Here is a 20913-nt window from a genome sequence, read left to right on the forward strand (position 1 = left end):
CTTATGTTAGTTTGGAGATCTTGATTTGGAAAAACATATGTCTCATTCGTTCCTGTGTAAATTCATGTAAAAGTACATGTACAGCTTTTTTAAAACAACGTTTCTGTCAATAACCATTAGCATGTTGTGGTACTGCAGAATCTCCCCACTACCTTGTGTTCTTTTGTTCCCCCCTTCCCTGTGTTTTCTGTCTGTCCTCCCTGTCTGTGTTTGTCTGGGCGTGGCTACACTCACTGTCTCCAGCGGCGCACCTGGTCCTCATTCCACTAATCAAGCTCCTGCAGTATTTCAACCCCAGTCCTCCTCACATTCTTTGCCAGATCGTCAGTTAACTACATGTGGTACATGTGTCAAGGCCAACTATCTGCTCCCGTAAGATTCCTTGTAATTTCTGCCTTCTCTTCTCTTCCCTGGATTAACCTGTTTTTCTCTGCCCAGGATCACACTACCTCCGGGAACTCTGCTGAACGCCACACCCCGGTCTGCTCACATCTTGCCTGGACAAACTCCCCTCCTCTGTGTTCTCCATTCTGCCCTGTTGGAACCTACCACCCAGTCCTCCGTTGTACCTTTCAATGAAACCCCTTTGTTACCCCTTCGAACTGTTCCCAGTTCTGCCTTTGAGTCCTTAAGTTATTGTATTATGACATAGCAAGCCTTTTAATTTAATTGTTACTACCGTAGTGGTGAAGGCATTCAAACTTTTAAACATTAGCAAATCAGAAAACCCCGATAATCTTCTTTTATTGTCACACTTATTAAAGTTAGCAGCTGAATTTATTTTTCCTTCACTAACAATCTTTTTAATCCATCTTTCACCTTTAATGAAATTCCTTTTCTGGAAGACCGTTTCTGTTCAACTATTACTAAAATCAGGTGACCCAACAACTCTAAAGCATTACAGGCCCATTTCTAATCAATCTTGGCCAAGACTCAGGAATTTCTCATTTCTAATCACTCTAATGACGAGTTTTTATTGAAATTCAATTATATTTTAGATTGATTGTAGGAGAGCATGTAGAGATGTGTGCAAAATATATATGTATGTTTGTGTGACAGTACAGACTTTGCTGCTCTCCAAGTCTAAGAAAAAGTTTGAGTTGTCTGTTCTTGGGATGTTGATTCTCTATTGGTGATTTTTCTAGTCTAAGGTTATGAATGTGGCTTTAACTGGGGCAAGAGCAGGCAAGTGCCTTATCAGAGGACATGGTTTTTGGGCCTAATGGTGGATAGTTGCACTACTGACTCGCACATAGAAGAGGCAGTGTTTCTGTCTCTTAGGGTTCTTGGTATTGCCAGCCATTCTGCTGGCCCTACTACACATGTGCCCGGTACATCTGTACCCCTCATTTGTGGGACTGAGCGCAAGGAGTCCCCCTTATAGGCTGTAGTGTTGCAGAGTAGTCTCTAGGCAGTTATGGTTAGCTCTTTGCTATTGGGACAACAGAAACAATGTTGGCACAGGACAGGCACTGGGGCCTCATGAAGCACTGCCAAATGGTAGTGACAGATAAGGGGCACAAAGGACAGGGCACGGGCATGGGCAAGGATGGTCGTAGCCCAGCACATCAATCTCCTGGAGCTGGGGGAAGTACATTCCAATTTTTCTATACCTTCACCTTCAAGGTCAGCCAATGCTGGTGAGAACAGACAGCATGCAGCATCTTTTATCAATTGGCAGGGTTGTCTAGCTTCCCTTTGCCTCACAGTTGTGGAAATGGGAACACCACAAGCCCCCACAGTCAGTGCTGTGCCTGTGCAGTGTTTTTTGCAGTGATAGTGGCCACTGTCTAAATTGCCAATCATGTGACTCACTCTAGCCCCAAAATACTTTTTTGCCATATTACCAAAAACATTAGCACCACCCACATTTAAGAATTAATCTCAAAACAATTACAATTTGAAGAATTAGCTGCAATAAAGAGTTGGCTGACTCAGGCAGAGAAATATACTGATGTGCGACAAGCTGAAAAACTTTTTCAGTGTATGTGCTCAGTGATCATCTTTTAATTGGTATGAATCTGTGCCATCTTGCAACACCATATCCAGTTTTCATAATACATTGATGGCACAACCCAGGTTTTTGTCCCAGAGGGCGGTCTATGTGCCAAACAAAGACAATCTGTCAGAAGATCAGGTGTTTGGGGAGAGCCCAGGAGGCTACACTCTCAGATGGTTGGAGGAATTTGGCGCCACTACAGACAGGAAATGGTCAACCTTCTTGAGTCATGGGATATCACCACTGCTGTTCTAATCAATGCTGTATTTTATTTTAGTGTGCATAGGCACTTTAAGGTTGCTCTGTCAAAATTTTCCTGCTACACTGCATGACTGAACTGTAAAACCTCTGATCACCCCCTAATACTTGCTGGCTTAAGGAGGTATTGCATTTTTATTAGCTTAGAAAACATTAATTTTTAAGGAACTCCTGCTGGGTTTGACTGTATCTGGCTCCTGCTCGAAAATGTGGATGAATTTTCCCTTTGGCTAAAGGCAGATGCAGACTACGTCGCTTGATGTTAAAATAGCATTTGGTCACACACATGTACTGTAATTGATGCTCTTTGATTTAATATTCTCTGTATGTTTGAAAAATGCAGTGTTTTTTCCTATATTGCCCTGCATTGTCTTGTGTTGCCCTGTGCTGAATCGCTCTGTACTGTTCTGCATAGCAAAATGACAACCTAAAATATAATGTGTAAGACCTGAAAGTAAAGCTTTGAACTGACATGAGAACTCTCAAACAAAACCACTGTGAAGAAATGACAACAGGAGATATTATGAATTGGGGGATAAAGGTAATAATGTATTTGCTTGGCAACTGAAAAAACAAATGTCAACCTCTACAAATCATAAAGTAAATGAAAAAGAATGATATGTTAGTGGTAAGTGGGATGGATCAAGGTCAGATCATGTACGTCGAGAGTTCGTTTGAGACCGGACCGAGACCACCTCCTCTAAGGGTCTCGTGTGGTTGTTTGGTCCACACCAGAGTGTGATTCAGAACTTTCACATTAGCCCAAATGAACTGTACTAAGCGGGCAAACACACCAGGGTTTGTTTTAACCACACCAACCAGGTTAGGTGTGAAAAGACACTAAAAGTCAGGGAGACCAATGCTCTTAAATAAACCACCACAGTGGTCTTTGGGAGTACAACATTTTAGTTCTTTGTATTTTTATTATGTACATTATACTTTTTGAGGTCATGCTACAAAAGTAAAGACAAATGTGAAACAGTTTCTAAAACATTCTTTATCTACATTAGACAGTTATCTGAAAACTGTGACAGTATCGCTCTAAAAATAATCAGTGGTGTAACATGAAAGAAAAAGTCATTATGGAATGTATTTGAAGTTTTTGAGTATTTTATCAGTAGACACTGTTTTTAATGGCAACGCTTTCTTTATGATCTTATGATCTTTTCTTCATAGCTTTATGGAATAAATGCCATCTGCATGCAGCTATAAACTTATTTGCATTCAGTTTTTTCAAAGCATGCCTATATTCTCGGTGTGATGCTATATGGTGGTGAAGAAGTAAGGCTGGTTGAAAAGGAAGTCATTAAAAAACAGCAGTGGAGAGAGAGAGAGAGAGAGAGAGAGAGAGAGAGAGAGAGAGAGAGAGAGAGAGAGAGTAAAGAGAGTGACAGAGACCGAAGACTTCCATTATCAGCGGGGCTTCTTCTAAATGAAACTATCTACAAGCTTTGTCCCCTCTCCGCTCGCTGCTGTTCAGCCTTGAGGCAGGAGTGAGAAGGGAAGGTTGGCGAGCAGCTTCAACTGTGACAACCAGACACACACAAATACATGGTAATACAAGTGCAACATTTATGGTAACAAATACGCACCCATATAAATGCAAAGAAACATAAGCTCAAACAGATTCAAGTTTAAAATTGGCTAATAATATATGTTAAACAACTTACCTGAGGCAATGGAAATTTGCACTGTATGTGCACCCATACAGTCACATTCATATGCATGTGTATAGGGTATGTGTTTAGGGTATATACGCCCACCATAGCCTTTAGTACAGTCCTTCTATCCTAAGGGTGAAGAACCTGTGGGCTTCATTTTACAGAAGAAAATAAGAATAACCATTTTTCTTCCTCTCCATCCCCTCTCTCCTTCTGTCCTCCCATTTCATTTCATGGCCTGTCAAAAGAGCACCACAATTACCTTGCAGGACAGCATATAGACAGCTCGGTCCTCAGAGACAGGACCATACTTAACTCTGTTTTGAAGCCCTCTGAAAGGACCCCATACTGGGCCTGGTCAATACCTTCTTCTTGTCAAAAATATTGCTCTAACAACTCAGCCAAATACTAATACTTGGCAAAAACATGCTCTGAAATGTGACAGCAAAAACAGTGTCTCTATCTGGGAAACACTGATGCATTTTTTAAAGTTTTTTTTACAGTGATCAGGCGTGCTGTTCTCTTTCAGTTAGAAGGGCAGTATTTCTCTACAAATATGTATTTCTCATGTAGTTCAAGGTTCAGTGTGTAATATTTCTGAGGATTCATTGACAGAAATGCAATATAATATCTACGTTTTCAGTGATGTGTAAAGACCTTGCATAATGAACCATTATGTTTTTATTACCTTAGAATGAGCTGTTTTTATCTACATAACCGCGGGCACCCCCTTCTATGGACGCTGCAGTATTTTGTCGTCATGTTTCTACAATAGCTGCCAACTGACAAATAGCTCTACAGAGCGCGTTTCGTCATCACAGCTTTCTTCTTCTGCTTGTATAATTCCGGCAGTATAGATGCCGTCACTACAGAAAATGCGTCAATAGAAGTAGAACAGGAAATAATAATAATAATAATAAACAGTCTCTGAATAGTCCTCTGGTTCATTAGAAGTAAGAAGAGAAGTGACATTTGAACAAATGAACGAGCACAGTTATTTAGCAGGAGAGCCGACAGCCTTGGATCTTTATACCATGAAGCCAGAGGAGTCCACAGATGCAGACAGATGATGGCAATAAATCACGGACATAATCGGTGTGGATTTTCCCAGATGGAAAGCTATAATGTGGGACAGATGTTTTCAAAGCGGAGCTGAAGTTGTCTTCTTTTTGTTGTTTGTTGTTTTATGCTGGACAGGTATTTAAGTTAGTTGGACTTTAAAGCTGTTGTTAGATAGCTTTAGCTACAAGCTGGCCATAATCACAGAGCCTGGTGTGTTTCCCCTGTCAGTGTCTTATCTTGTTGGATTAATTGTGAATGTAGCCTTGTTGTTCTCCAGCGCTGTGGTTTGGCTTTTCCGGTTACGTTAGTGAGATAATCAGCTGATCAGTAATTGTTAATAAAACGGTAACGTTTGCTTACAGCATGGAAGCAATCAGCCAGCTAAACTTTTACTGTTCTGGTAGAAAAACATGTAGTTGGATTAATTTCATGTAGTTATTCTCCAGCACTGTGCTTTGGCTTGTGGTGTAAAATATGTATTTAGATTAACTTCATGTAGTGACTCTCTCTCTCCAGCTCTATGTTTTGGCTTTGTCGGTTATGTTCTGAGACAATCAGCTGATCACTAATTGGCAATAAAATGTAGCTTCCAGGATCTAAGCTCAGATCAGCCAGAAAAACCTTTACTGCCCTGGTAGAAAAAATATGTTGTTAGATTGTAATTTAATGTAGTTATTCTACAGTGCTCTGTTATGACTTTGCAACGTGAACAGAAATGTGCCCTTACTTTCCTGAGACAAACCACTGATGAATATTATTTGCAATAAAACGGTAACAGCAGGGAAGCTCAGATCAGCAGCTAAACCTCTGTTGAATACTGCCCTGGTGGAAAACATGTATTTATTTTACTGCTAATAGTGACACATAACATGACCGTGTGCCTATCAAGTGACCAATAATGAATATTTTCCAAATTTGCATTAAAAAATATATTTTTTTTTTATATTGCTTCGCCACTGTGCACATAATTGTGTAATTTGTAGTTTCACATGCTAAATGCTCATTAAAAACGTTGCACCGTTTTACCACAAACTGAAATTATGGCTGTCTTTGTGTTTCTGTTGTATTTTAAAAAATAAAATAAAAACAATTAAATTAAGCAAAATGAGAGGAGCCTTGATCCTCACCTGACATGAATGCATTTGTAAACTTCATGTATTATGTGGTTTATAATGGACTATGGTGCAGAAACAGTGAGGCTTACATTTTCATGTTATCTGTCAGTGGCCATCCTTGATGCAGTAGATGTGACAGTGTTTCTGAGATGTCATTTTCTTTGGTATGTTACTCCAGATGAGCCAACCCTCCCAAGTTGTAAAATACTGTATTACAGGAGTATGAGACATCATGTAGCACTTCATTTCTTGATGTGTCTGTTGTTTATTAATAAACAAATAACAATAATATTCATAAAAACATACGTTTTAACTGAATAATTAAGTAAATATAATTTCTTAATGAATCTATCTAAAGAAACCTCATTTCTTGACTGGCAACTTTCTGCTATCTCACAGAGGACATCTTTTGTCCTGTCTCAGGCACCGTAGCTATACAACTCGCTTGGATAGGGGAGGTGGGGTGCAATTCTCAACTCTCACCACTAGATGCCACTAAAACTTACACACTGAAACTTTAAAGTAACTGGTTATAATTTGTAATCAACGCCCTCCCGCTATAAAGCATCATCTTTCTATTTCTCTTGATTGATGTATTTGAGAGAATCTGTAACGGATCCTTGGTATCCCTTTAAAATTGCGTCAAATGGATCTTTTTCCTAATTCCATATTTTCTTACAATGCATTCTCAACAGTAAGTTTAAAAATGTCATTCATAGCCACAGGAGGGCATTAGTCCGGTGCTCATCCTCCATTGTAATACCAGGTTGCAGGTTCATGTCGTGTGTTGTGAACAAGGCATAATGGAAAATTGAGCTCAGCTGCCTTCTGCCCACTGTCGTGGAAGTACAACTGTACAATAATGTGTTGTGTTTGTGTGTTTAATACACTACCTTCCTCTCTGGCCAGTTATACTTGGCAAAGATGGCATCATATGTGTCCACTGCCCCATCTGTCACCAACATAATGGCCTGGCTACACTCACTACCCCTTCCGGTCTCGTTGAACTGGAGATAAAGAGAGAGAAAAAGAGGGAAGTTAATGCAGGTGAATAAAGACAAAATCAAGCTCCCTTCCAATTTGAATAAAACCTATGCTGTTTAATTAGTCTCAAAACCCACACACATAACAAATGCGTGTACATGATACAAGGGCACAGAAGAGTATCTCGCTCGCTTTTCAAGTGGACTTTTCAGACTTTAGACAGTGACTGATGTCTCCACTCCCTTGATTGGTCACTTTCAGCTCCCAAAGATTACAGAGAAGAGTCATTAAACAGAATGGTGACATTTGTCATCGTAGTGTACACTTGAATGCATGCTTTTGTATTATGAGCATTTCAAAAGGGAAGGTAAATGTTTGAGTGTTTGTGTGCATGTGTGTTTGATTAATTGGTTGTTCATAATGAGGAGATGTCAAACCAGTAACCTGAGTCATCAAGTGCCTTGTTTACTTGTTTTTTGCTCGATTCTCCTAATTTAACTATTAATTACAGCGCACTAATTAATCTTGTGCATGCAACTGTTTATTTCTTGTGTGTGTATGCGTGTGTGCATGTGAGTGTGTCTGTGGGTGCTCATGCGTGAGTGTATTACTTACGTCACTGAGAAGATTGAAGGCCTCAGTGAGAGCTATGTCTAACATACCAATGCCTTGAGCAAACAGCTTGTCGAGGTGCTCCCGAAAATGCTGGGAAAATAAGGTGAGGAGGAGGAAACATTACAATCATGCCGACAAAATGCCAAAACTCAGAGGAGCACAGAATTACTGGTCATTATTGAATTTTACAGAGAAAGAAAAAAGAGACAAATACAATGGAAGGCAGCAGTAAAAAGATGAAAATATAAAGATATTGATTTCATGTCTTTATTTTACTTAGCTTGATTTAACATTATTGGTATGTGAACAGAGATCGAACCAATGGTCTAATGGATTCTTCAACTCAGCTCTGAGGTTTTTTTTGCGGCAAACATTATTTTGCGGCCAAATTATCTTGGAGTGAAATGTCACACACTGAGTGAAAGAAAGGAAATGACCTGTATTCCCTCTACTTCCTTTTAGCTGACAACCGTTCAGTCTAGTGTGTATGCATGTGTGTCTGTTCATAGATGTGATCATGCCACAAAGGGCACATTATCTCTGTGGCAATTAATGATGAGTTTAATGTTGTCAGCGACCTAACAGGTCGCATGTGCATGTCTCATTATTTGCAACAGCCCGGAGGCAACACCCACTCACACACACACAGATGGACACAGCCCATTATCCAATTCAATCTATTTATAGCTATTTAGATCCAGTTATTGGCATTTGGAACATTTCCTGTTGACCATGGGTCTTTCCAACTACTTGAAAAAAAACATTTCCTCCTAGTGAGGTGAACTTACACACTTCTTTATTACCAATGGCAACAGAGGCATTACTTACAAGATATGTCTCTCACTTTATAGGGTCTGGGAACACCCCAGGCCTACTTCCCACCTATGTCATCATTTGTCAAGCCTCTTTCCCATCTACGTTTTCTTTCGCTCAGTTTATGTTCATCTCCTCCAGTCTTTTTACTCCTCACTGATTGGAGGAGAAAGTAAACTACTCAACACACAGTAGGGGGGCCCAAGCAGCGTAACAACATATAACAGCTTGCTCACTTGGGAGCGAACACACACTTATGCGACACACACAGGCGTAAACAGCAGCAACACACCAATAACTATGTGCACAAAAACAACCTCCAGCATCCCTGAGAACACCCCCATGTGGCAAAAAGACACAACCTTTCCTTTGATCTGGATAAAAAGGTTAATCAAAAGGCTCTGCCCTGGAGCACAGCAAACTTTACCCATTGCATGAGTGTGCACGTGTATGTGTGTATCTGAGTTAAGATCAAAGTGATTTGTCTCAGCAGAGCGGGCTATGTTCAGTCCCTGGTGTAGCAGTGTACTTAAGTGGCATATTGTGTGTGTGTGTATGTGTGTGTGTACGCGCGTGTGCGTGTGCATGCGATGCTGAATGTGCCCAACCTTTTGTGCTGCACCACAAGGCTCTGAAATGTACATCTGACCTCAAACCTTTGAATGCTGCAGACACCTTTTATATTCAAAAATGATCACAGCAGTCAGCATAATGAAGCTTGGCTACAGGGGCATAGAAATGAATGAACAAAAATATCTTAAATTGCAGCTTGCTGAAGCCTATGGTTTTTTATTTTTATGTTATTTATCTCAACATGGAGGCAGATGCAATTCTGATAAGTGCATGGAAAAGAGAGGGGAAAAATAGTTGGTGCGTACTGTTTGGTAATGCGTGTAGGATAGGCCTGTTTCAACATTAAATCAACAGGTATTGCAGGGATCAAACAGACAGCCAGGGTTGGGAGGATTACTTGACAATGATGTGTTGTCTGCTCAATGAAAAGTCAACATTTTTTGACAAAGTCGGGGAGCCACTAGAGAGGGGCTAAAGTGCTGCATGCAGGTCGGGAGCCGCAGGTTGCATATCCCCTGCACAGGGTTACAGACAGATGAAATGGTTTACTCATACTACTCATACTGTTTTAAGTTATTTTCACTTAAATGCTTCAGTTTTAAATACATAAAAAAAGACCTTTTTCCATAAATATCATTAGTAAGCAACAATTAATATCCTATTGTTAACCATTCCTCTCTGTCTCACAGACCATAGTTGAGAAGCAGAGGGGAGATTTTGTTTTTCTCCAGGGCGAAAGTCAATACTAACCCCCTTCACTCTTTCTTCAACAGTTGGCAAGCAACACACACACACATTGTTTATTCACTGGCCACTGTAATTTACACTGTACATTACTGCTAAACTAAGGGCTTATTGCTGACCCGTTGCTCTCTGCTCTGCTGCCACTTACTAGCGCACCCGTTCATACACACACACTCTCTCTCCTCCTCCTCTACCACGCACACAAGCTGCATATGACTTTTACTAACACATTTTTGAAGGATGCCAAATATTGTCTAATAATCATTATTGACAAAATCACAGAAAATATCTAGATATAATTTTTTGTCAATATTGCACACCCCTACTGCCTAATGGATTTGGAAATTTGCGCTAATTTGGTAGAAAAGTAAGTAATCGCTATACATATATAGATGTCTAGAAAATGTTTTAACCAGATACAGCCTGTCCTAACCTAGGCATTATTATATCTGGGTACGCTCAACTAAACAGATCCAACAAAACAGTCTACAGTTAACAATGACAGCACTAAGACTCACTTAGTTCAGTTAGTTAGTTAGTTATTGCATCTGTCATCTGTTAGATGAGTGACCATCTGTGACATAACTGGACGAAACTGCCAGACTAAGACCAACAACTGTTAGAGTGAGATAATGTTGCAAATCATGTGTGTTTCTCTTTTAAGGCTTTAAATATTAGCCTGGAAATACTGCGTATGTGAGTAATAATCAGACTGGATGGATTTCACGTCAATTCACATGTCTGTTGACAAGTGTCATTAGACAAATAACTACTCATTTTAATTTAGCCAGATGAGTGCGTGTGCCCCGGAGGCTTGACAACAGGTATTTATTATCAAGTTGAAGTTTGGGTATGATGTAACAGATTTTGGAAAGACAGATCAGTAAGTTTAAGTCTCCAGTGTGACAGTCGCTTCCTGCCCCCAGCTGAAGTAAAAGATATTTGCCTTATCTACTAGCGCAGACTGCCTTTCCCTCTTAGCTGCCTGACTCACACTACATTAAACTACCATCTGGAATTAAACACATAATGCTAATCCATATGCATAAGTATACACTCACTTAGAAATAAACATAAATTAACTTAAACACCAACAGGCACACACACGCAGATGTGAACACACACATAATTCTGCAGCACGCGGTGCATGGTAAGCAGTCCATGCATCTGCCAGTAAACAGCTGCGTCCCAAAGCTTTGGCCTGGACTAGAGGCAAAAGAGGTTATTGAATTCAATTCCATTTATAAATTGAATTTCTAAATGGAATTTTAAAGAATTTGGAAGCGATGGAGTTTTAAATGGAGATGGTGCCTACATATACATATATACATACATATACTGAACTGAAGAGAGAGAAGAATAGATGAAGGAGGGAATAATGCCACAGTAATATCTAGGATTCTCAGGTGCTGTCTTAATAAAAACATCCTGTATGAACAGTCCAATCAGTATACATGCAAATGAACACAGTCAGACATACAAACATTCCCCAAACCACTAACATTCATGCCACTCGCTGCCTCAGGGAAAATCCAAATCATAATTAAAAGAAGTACTCCACCGACCTAGCATTGCACTCCTACAACACTTTTGGACTCGAACTGGACTGCTTAATTAAACTTGATGCAGCAGGACCAGAGATATATTTTTTTTAACTCAACGCATTCTTCTTCCTCATCAAAACCTGGCACCTACATTACCCACAATGCAACTTGGCCGCCAACAGTTCGGTTGGAACTGTGTGTCTAATGTAGCCTCAAGCTGCTAGTTTCAAGCAGAGATGAAGAGCGGGCTACAGAGGACTGGTAAGCTCACTTCTTTCTAACTGCACACCGCCAGAATTTTCTCATTTTTAAACTTGTAGTCTCCATCCCAACAGACATTGCCTCAAGGGACATCACTTAAGGCAATTTATCAGATTTTGTACAGCTCCCACAAGAGCCACAAGAGGCCTTTTTAGTTTTTTCTCACTTAAAAGGGTTTTTATGGGGGGTAGTTTTTCCTTATCTAAACCGAAGGTCTAAGGACAGAGGGTGTCATATGCTTTGTCAAATGCTGTCATTTGTCATTCATGATATTGGGCTGTATAAATGAAATTAACTGGACTTTTATAATAACTGTTTTATCAGGCAGAAGTACTCCCCAAAACCTGTAAACAGACTAATGCGTAAAATCAGCGGAGCACACCAGTCACCGCGCTCCGTCCCTACTCTTTCGCCTGCCATCTGAAAATTGCTATCAGAGCGTCATCACTCGCACCACCCAGCTCTGAGACACTTTCTTTCCACAAGCAGGCTCATTAACAGATTGCGCACTCCCCCTCGCTCACACATATGTTCTATACACAGTAGATTCATGCAACACTGTGATTAAACACCATACGCAAGGTGCAAAACTCGAACTGTATACTGTACTTCAGCCCATACAGATATGTCAGTGACATCTTTTCATATAAATGTGTGTTGTATACATATTTATCTTTAACGTCAGATGTGAGCAACGTCTTTTAAAAGACGTCACTCACTTATGATGTGAACGTTTTTTGGACATGCACATTTGTTTCTGCTATATTTAAATGGCATTGCATGTTTTCTTATTGTGCAAATAAACCTTTCTCAAAGTATTTCCATTTGTTTTTTTAACATTTCTTGTCGCAAGCCATTTTTCAGAACATATTTAACAAATGCTTCAAAAAAAGTGATGGAGACATATCCCCAGTATCCCCAGCGTAAATTACACCTATGAAATGAATCCAATATTTGTGCACTAAGAATTCTTAAGGGGTGAAATCAAAAATACAAACAAATTATGCACTATGAGTTGTTACAATTAGTTACACCGTGGCTAGATAAAGTAATGTAATTTAATATGCCAATTGCTTTAGTGATTATTCATCCTGTTCGGTTTTTTCATCTTAAGGCTGTTATATAATATAGTGTTTTATAGTATTGGCTTAAAAGCCGCAGGGATAAGGAACTGGGCTCCGGTTTGTTTTTTCCTCGTCCCGGTGATCGGGGCATCTGTAAGTTTAATGTGCGTTAGCATGTCGGATGTTTCCATTTACATAACATTACATTACAACAACGCCGACACAGTCCTCGTCTCATACACAACTGTCTCTCCGTTGCTGTTGTAACATTCAAATTCAAATTAGCTTTATTGGCATGAATGTATAGCAACAATATTGCCAAAGCTATATATAAAGTACAATATAGGCTTTGCCCTCTAAGGCTATCGCTATTGGGTTAGAGGCGAAGCAGGATGAGTCAACGCCTCACTAGCCCATATGGTACCACCATGCACAACTCACCTGCCCAGAGCCATAATGAGCCACCCAGTCGCCCGCCTCCCATGGCGCGCAATCGGTGCTCGCGCACGGCCGAGGGCTGACCCATGCATAAGTCTGGAAACTGGGTGGGGGGCCCCGCAGCTGTACAGACGCTGGTGGGGTCATGACAGCAACCCATCAGCTGCGCACAAGGCAGGGCCACATAAGCAACAGCCGCTCCCCCCACACTGTCCCAAGGGAGTGGGCGTACCGCACACTCACAAGGAGAATCACTCAGCCAAAACACTCAGTACTGAATGAGTCAGAGAGAAAAGGGAGACATCCCGCAGGTAGAAATGGACGAAAGAGCATGGGGACGACCAGGAGGCCGCCGTGCAGATGTCGTCCACTGTCATCCCACCGTGCAACGCCACTGAGGAGTGCGCTCTGGCAGACACGTAAGCCTGGTAAATAGCATTGCACAGCCAGAGAGACAGGCGCTGTGCCGACTGGGGAAGTCCCTTGGACCACTCCCTGTATTGCACAAACACACGCTGCGAACCCACATAACACGGCCGTGTGCACCACATAATAGGACAGCGCTCGCACCGTGCAGAGGAGGTGGGACGTGACGTCCTCCACTGACCCATGGGGAGGAGGAAAAAAACCCGAGAGGGTGATGACCCGCGACCGAAAGGAGCTTGTTATGCTTTTAGGCATGAACGGCGGGTCAGGGCGCAGAACAGTCAAGCTGCCGTCACCCTGAATCTTGAGACACGACAGAGCCACAGAGAGGGCAGCCAGATTGCTGACCCTCTTGGCCGATGTCAGAGCCAGGAGTAAGGTGACCTTAGCCGAAAGGAATCTCAGGTCCGCTTTCTCCAAAGGCTCAAACGGGGCTTGGGTTAAGGCGCGTAAAACCAGCACCAAATCCCACTGTGGGGCAACAGGCCGAGTGACCGGCCTGCGCCTCCGCACCCCCCTAAGGAAATGCTTCACCAGGGGGTAGGAGAACACAGTCCTGTCCCCGAAGCCCTCGTGACAGGACGAAATGGCGGCAGTGTAGGTTTTAACCGTACTGAACGCCAGCCCCCTGTCCATGAGCAACTGGAGGAACGAAAGCACCGCCGGCAGCAGACAGGCGAAAGCTGACCACTTAGAGGAGTAAGAGGACTGAGTGGAGGCGGCCCTCGACCCCTGGATGGTGTGAACCACCTCCCGGGAGAGACCTAAGCCCTCCAGGTGTCGCCTCTCAGCGGCCAGACCCAGAGAGGTTGGCCGAGGAGCGGGTAACTCCTGATCGCACCCCCTGCCTGAGAGAGAGCGTCCCCCCTCCAGGGGAGTTTGCACGGCTGCCCCGCCAGCAACCACTGGAGACAGGGAAACCAGGACACGCTGGTGCGCTCTGGGGCAACCAGAGTCACTGCCAAGGTTGAAAACTGCAGATCTGGTCACCAGATCTGGATGGAGGCGCCACTCATCTGGGCGAGGGCCCCTCGCCAGGGATGTATTCTGCTCTGACGGAGAGCAGGTGTGTGTGCGCCCACAGGGGCAGCCGCCTGGCCAGACCCAACAGCTGTGCTGAGCGCACCCCGCCCTGGCGGTTTATGTAGGCCGCTGCAGCCCTGTAGTCGGTGAGGACCAGCACGTCCATCACCTTCCACACCGTGAGGAGCTTTTGAGGCCCAGAAGCCTCATGACCAACAGAGCTGCCACCGCCGCTCAAGGGACAACACGGCAGAGCAGCTCCACAAGAGCATCCACCCTCTCCTGAGAGAGCCACACTCTCCGGAGAGAGGAGTCCAGTACCACGGCAAGGTAGGTGAGTCTCTGGGAGGGGAGAGGGGTTCCAGTTCACCGTGAAGCCCAGGTAAGACAGGTGTGCGACTAGCTGGGCCGTCTGCACCACCGCTTCGTCCCGGTGCGGCGCCAGCAGGTCATCCAGATATGACGATGACATGATCACGGTAACGTAACGTTACATTTACTGCATTTAGCCAACGTGCTACATCATTAGCTCGTCTGCTGCTTTTCAGTAACGAAGGTTATGATATGGTAACCCTAGTTCTATTAGCACAGGCGGAGCCCTCTACTGGACTCTATTGGTACTACCTCTCCTCCTATCACACGCACGTACTCGCCCACTGAAGTAGCCGACCAATTGGACATCGCTACTGTACGTGCGTACCGTATAAATAGCGGTGTCCTCACTGCTCAGCATCCAACCAAGCCTTCAGCAGACGGCAGTGGAGCAGCAGGGCTCCATCGTAGAGGGCTCCGCCTGTGCTAATAGAACTAGGGTTACCATTTCGTAACCTTCATTCTATCTCACACAGGCTCCGCCCTCTACTGGACTCTATGGGTACAGTGGGTGGAGCCCGATGACTGTCCGCCCAGCCGCGACAAGCCACAGCTCACCTCACCGACACGATTGGCCACAGGTCACCAGCCACAGGCCCTAAGATGCCTCTATCCTAAGCGATGGGGCAGTGGGCCACCCCTCAGAAACGTCACTAGACCGCTAGGGGTTTGGCATGACCAAGAGGGATCTGATCCAGCCAGATCCAACACCTGAACTGTCCTGACCCCTTACAGGGACATCACAGTCAGCGTAAAAATGTTTTCTGCGACAACCGGTAGTCTATGGTAGACACCAGTCTCCTTCTTTACAGATCCTGAGTCGCACCTGCAAGCACAGATCCTGAGAAGGAGCCCGACACATCCAAGAGGTAAAAACGCACAAATGGACATGGTGAAGACCACGATGCCGTTGTGCAAATCTCCTCGACGCTCACCCCGTTGAAGAGGGCCGTTGACACAGCCACACCCCGTGTGGATTGAGCCCGGACCACCGAGGGTGGGTCTTTTCCCGCCTGCACATAGGCCTGTGAGATACAGTCACAAAGCCATCCGGCTATTCGCTTCTTGGATAGAGCTTTACCGATCGCACCGTCACCAAAGCAAACAAGCAGTTGATCAGTGCGTCGAATGGGGGCTGTGCGCTTCATATAATGTTAGGGCACGCACAGGACACAGCAGATGCAGCCTCGCCTCCCTAGTGGAAGGCATCCAAATGTATGGTCCTCGACCTGAACGAGCTTCTTATGTTCTTAGGAACAAAGGAGGGGTTCGGTCTTAACACTGCTGCACTGTGGTCACCACGAAGCAGCATGCAGCTGGGATGAACCGACAGGGCGCACAGCTCACTCACCCTCTTGGCAGAGGTGAGAGCCAGTAACAAGGCTGTCTTGAGATAGCATCTTCAAGGAGGACTGTTCCAGGGGCTCGTAGGGGTTTGACCTCAGAGCCTTTAGTACCAGTGGCAGGTCCCACTGGGGTGCGGAGACACGAAGCACCGGTCGTTGTCTCCTCACACCCTGCAGAAAACGCTTCACGAGGGGGTGGGTGAAGACAGGTCTGTCTCCAAACCCCTCATGACAAGATGAGATAGCTGCCGCATACACCTTAATGGTTGAGTGTGACAGTCCCTTCTCCATTAGGCCCTGCAAGAAGGAAAGGATGGATCCCACTGAGCAGGTTATGGGATCCATTTCCTTCTCAATGCACCAGCGCTGAAAGCCCAGCCACTTAGCTTTGTAGCAGGAAGTGGTGGAGCCTGCCCTTGCTGCCTGGATGGTATGTACCACCACTGCGGACAGCCCAGCCTGTCTCAACCTCTCCCTTTCAGGAGCCAAACCTGGAGAGGTTGGCCGAGCACCGGCAGCGTGCCTATGGTGCCTGACTCCTATGACAGAGCCCCCCAGACCTGAAGCACAGGCCAGGGCTCCGTCACTGCCAGCTGCGTCACCTCTGCGTACCACCCCGCTGATCTGCGGCTGAGGGCTACCAGGAAGACTGACAACCCTTCCTGTCTCACCCTCTCCAGCAGGGGGGGGATGAGATGGAGTGGGGGGAAAGCATACAGCAGCCCTTTTGGCCGTGGCGCCCAAAGGCGGGCTGTCCTGTGGTAGGATCGAGAACCAAAGTGGGTAGTGGGTGTTATGCCGTCTGGCAAACAGGTCCACCTGCGCCGTCCCGAAGCGAGACCAGATCTGCTGTATTATATCGGGGTGCAGTCTCCACTCGCTCTGTGGGGGGACCGCCCCTCGACATGAGGTCGGCCCACCTGTTCTCCGAGCCTGGGACGTGAAGGGCCTTCAGAGACAGCAAGTGTGCTGCAGCCCACGTCCATAGGTCCTCTGCTAACATCAACAGAGCTGTGGATGAGGTCAATGAGGTCGTCTAAGTAGAAAAAGACCCTCATGACCTGATCGCGCAATGGTAGCAGTGCGGCGTCTACGCACTTGCTGAATGTGCGTGTTGCCAGTGAGTAGCCAAAGGGGAGTCTGGTGTATTCGTACGCCACCCCCTGGAAGGCAAAACGCAGAAACTTCCTGTGTTTCCGGGCCACCTTGTCATGAAAGTAGGCATCTTTCAGGTCTATGGTCGTCAACCAATCGCCGGGCTGCACTAGCTCTAGCAGTTTCCTGAGTGTCAGCATGCGGAACGGTTTCCGTGCAATATGCTGGTTCAGGTAACGGTGATCCAGGATGGGTCTGAAGCCTCCAGTCTTCTTGGGGACCAGGAAGTACGTGGAGTAAAGACCCTTGTACATGTCATGGGTTGGAACGACAGAGATAGCCTGTTTCTGAAGGAGCTGTTGAATCTCTGTGGCCAGGAAGTCCACCTCCTCCTGAGAGGACAGGTTGACTTCCTTGATGCCCTGGAAAGATGGTGGGATATGGCAAAATTGTAGGGAGTAACCCCGCCTCAATGTGCCATCCATCCAGTCTGTTGGCTTGCAGCAGCGTCTCCATTCCGTGTGGAAATGAGTCAGGGGACGCGCTGTTAGCTGAGGAGCGTTGTGGATGAAACGCTGGAAAGCTTCCTCGGCCCTCACAGCCACCAAACCCTCCATAAATGGGAGTTTGGCCCAAGGGGGGCCGCAATCGAAAGGGCCAAACCGGCCGGTCACTCCGTTGACGTCATTGCCTGCAAAAGTGTTGTTGTCTACGGTGTTGGCGTCTACGGTGACGTGTTCACTATCGGCAGAACTGTTGTGAGGAGCAGTGACGAGCCGGGGAGCTCTCCTCTCCACAGCTGTTGGCCACTGTGGGAGAGATAGTGTCCCCTCTGCAGCCAAATGGCGCAGCGAGCCACTCGCAGAGGCAACGAGCGATCCTCTCTGCCTCGCTATGATGGGAGAGGCGTGGCTAGTGGCATCATCTCTCCGACAATAGCGGGCTAGGCTGCTGCTACCACGGTTACTCCGTGATGCGCTGCGACCTCTCGTTGGAGCAGTTGTCGGCAGCGTAGCGTGTATGTCTGTGTGGCACAGACATACACACTTGGATCAGATAGCTGCATTGTGCCGGCTAGGATCAGATAGCTGCATTGTGCCACTTCTACAGCAAGAGCGGCTCGTTTCTCGGCTGACATGTGAGTGTGTTGCAGCTCAGGCGGCGTAGCGAGCATTGTGGATGCCCAGGCCGCACCACCGTCTCGTTAGGCCTTAGCCGGGAGAGAGAGCAGTGTGGGCCACGGGGAAAGCCGTTAGCTTAGCGTCGGTGAATGCGCCGTGTTGAATTGGCGTGTTCAGCACAACACTTTGCTGGGAAGGGGTTGGTGGGGAGGAATTAGCTCTTTGAGGAATGTAGGTTGTTTTCAAAACATTTGGTACATTCACACCATTGTCACAAGCATCTCTGGGGTGGTCCCTGCCGAGGCATTCAAACAGAAGCGATGAGTGTCTACCCCGGTGATCAGACCGGGGCACGACGGGCAAAGGCGAGCTTCAAGGAGCGGCGACTCCATCAAGGTCAGTGGGCGGTTCGCCGTCTGTCTGAAGAAAAAAGGATGCTGAGCAGTGAGGACACCGCTATTTATAAGGTACGCACGTATAGTAGCGACGTCCAATTGGTCGGCTACTTACAGTATGCAAAATTTCAGTGGGCGAGTACGTGCGTGTGATAGGAGGAGAGGTAGTACCAATAGAGTCCTGTAGAGGGCGGAGCCTGTGTGAGATAGAACTATCTTTACTATCTGTGAATCTGTCTCCAGAGGCTCAGCAATGTCAGCACAGCTACATGTATTGGATGATAATGAAACGGTTAGTGAGCTGGACTGAATATTATAATGCCATTGTGTGACACTTTATAACAGTTAGACCGCAGTAAGTAACTTTACTGTAACTAGTGATAGTGGATGGCTCTTCCTTTGGGTTGTTGTGGTCGTTTTGTTGCAGTGTTTTATGTTATGTGAGTCACGTTAGTTACAGCGACTGAGAGAAGCTGTGTACCTGAGTAACGTTATTGGTAAAACCCATAGACTGTATATAAAAACCACAAAAACATGCGGCTCCTGGCCGCATCACTATAGGCTAACGTTAGTAAACAAATTGCTCCCCTTTTCTTTTTTACCGTTACATCCTCTCTGCAGGCTAAATCAACAGTGACACACAGGATAGTAACACGGATCGCATTAGTTGGTGAAGTAATATAGAAAGCTAACATTATATAACTTTGCACCGGATAACATTAGCAACTGCTCGGCTTTAGCCGGCGAGCTAACGTGACTTTCTCTGTGTTTCTCCAGCTTTACTAATGCTCACTTTGTTCTTACTCGACATCATCTGAACCTGTTTGGTCTGCACATAAACCTTTATTGTTGTTTTGTATCCTTACATGGAGCCTGTGTTTTGCTGTGAGCCGGTTGTTTTAAAGTGTTTGTGGACTGCATGTCATTAGCTGCCGTGTTGTCGCTGTAGTACGAGAGAGGCTCGGGAGCGCGCACAGGGCTGAATCCAACCCGGAGACCTCACATTCAAAGCAGAATAGTGGCTGATGCAAGCAACGGAGAAAACAGGCATGTGCTTCATTTCTAAGTGAGTTTTGAGCCCATTGACAATAAGGCAACGAAAATTTGATTAATTTCATTGAAAAACTTATATATAGTCCCTTTAAGACCTTGGTAAACGAAATTTAAAAATTTGTGCGTTTTTAAATTGAGATGCCTTCTTACAGGAACTTCACTCAACTTGTATCACTCTGAAGCTCAAATTACTTTTTACTGTCGTGAATCACCTGCAAATGCATTCTTTTTATATTTTCTTCGTCTAACCTTAAACTTGGCCAGAGCGTCAAAAAGTCGTCAGTTATTTCTAATTGACTGTATCAGGACAAGGAAAGACTCACATCTTTGTTGGTGACATCTGCTTGTACCAGAGTTCCATTTAGGCAGGGCTCCACGTAATGCAATTCCTCATTGTACTGAAAGAATACAAAAGGAGCAATTAACATAATCATTTTCAATCACTTTAATTGTGCTGTATATACTGTATAGAAATGTTTAATCTAAGTGTAAAGATGCTAGAAACTTCCCTCATCTTGATGAAAAGCACACACACACACACACACTCTGCACACAATGTATCCAGTGCCTGCAATTCTGTGATAATACTCACTGTTTAATGCATATTATAGAATTACACTTCAAAGTCCAGAAAAGAGAATGTGTGTTCCTCCAAAGCCAGCAATTTTGCATGAAATAAAAGACATAAACCACAGATGCATATGCACAAAACTCTCATGATATTGACTTTTTCTCTGACTGCAGATGCTTTAGATAAAATTCATAACAACTTTTACACAACTGCATGTCTTCTTTGGGAGAACTTCCTTCATGTCTATAGAAAGTAACACAGTAAAAGTAGCACAAATACAAAGAAGAAAGACATATCCCTTTAAAGAGTGTTTGGGGGAAACAGTATGTTTCTTCCTGATTGCCTAAATCCTCTTTTTCTTTATTTTTCAAAAGAATAAT

The 20913-nt window shown here is 44.7% G+C and overlaps 1 protein-coding gene across 1 annotated transcript in view; it reads right to left on the bottom strand.

The window, feature by feature from the left end:
• cacna2d3a (calcium channel, voltage-dependent, alpha 2/delta subunit 3a) overlaps positions 1-20913 on the bottom strand; it is a 125553-nt gene that overhangs the window by 46595 nt on the left and 58045 nt on the right. The window contains exons 8-10 of the mRNA XM_046055582.1: positions 20286-20360; positions 7695-7784; positions 6989-7102 (exon numbers count right to left, since the gene is read on the bottom strand). Of these exons, the coding sequence (XP_045911538.1) occupies positions 6989-7102; positions 7695-7784; positions 20286-20360 (279 nt within the window). The remainder of the gene's footprint in view (positions 1-6988; positions 7103-7694; positions 7785-20285; positions 20361-20913) is intronic.

The sequence above is a fragment of the Micropterus dolomieu genome, linkage group LG08 (genome assembly GCF_021292245.1).
Source record: "Micropterus dolomieu isolate WLL.071019.BEF.003 ecotype Adirondacks linkage group LG08, ASM2129224v1, whole genome shotgun sequence".
In the NCBI taxonomy this organism is placed as follows: domain Eukaryota; kingdom Metazoa; phylum Chordata; class Actinopteri; order Centrarchiformes; family Centrarchidae; genus Micropterus; species Micropterus dolomieu.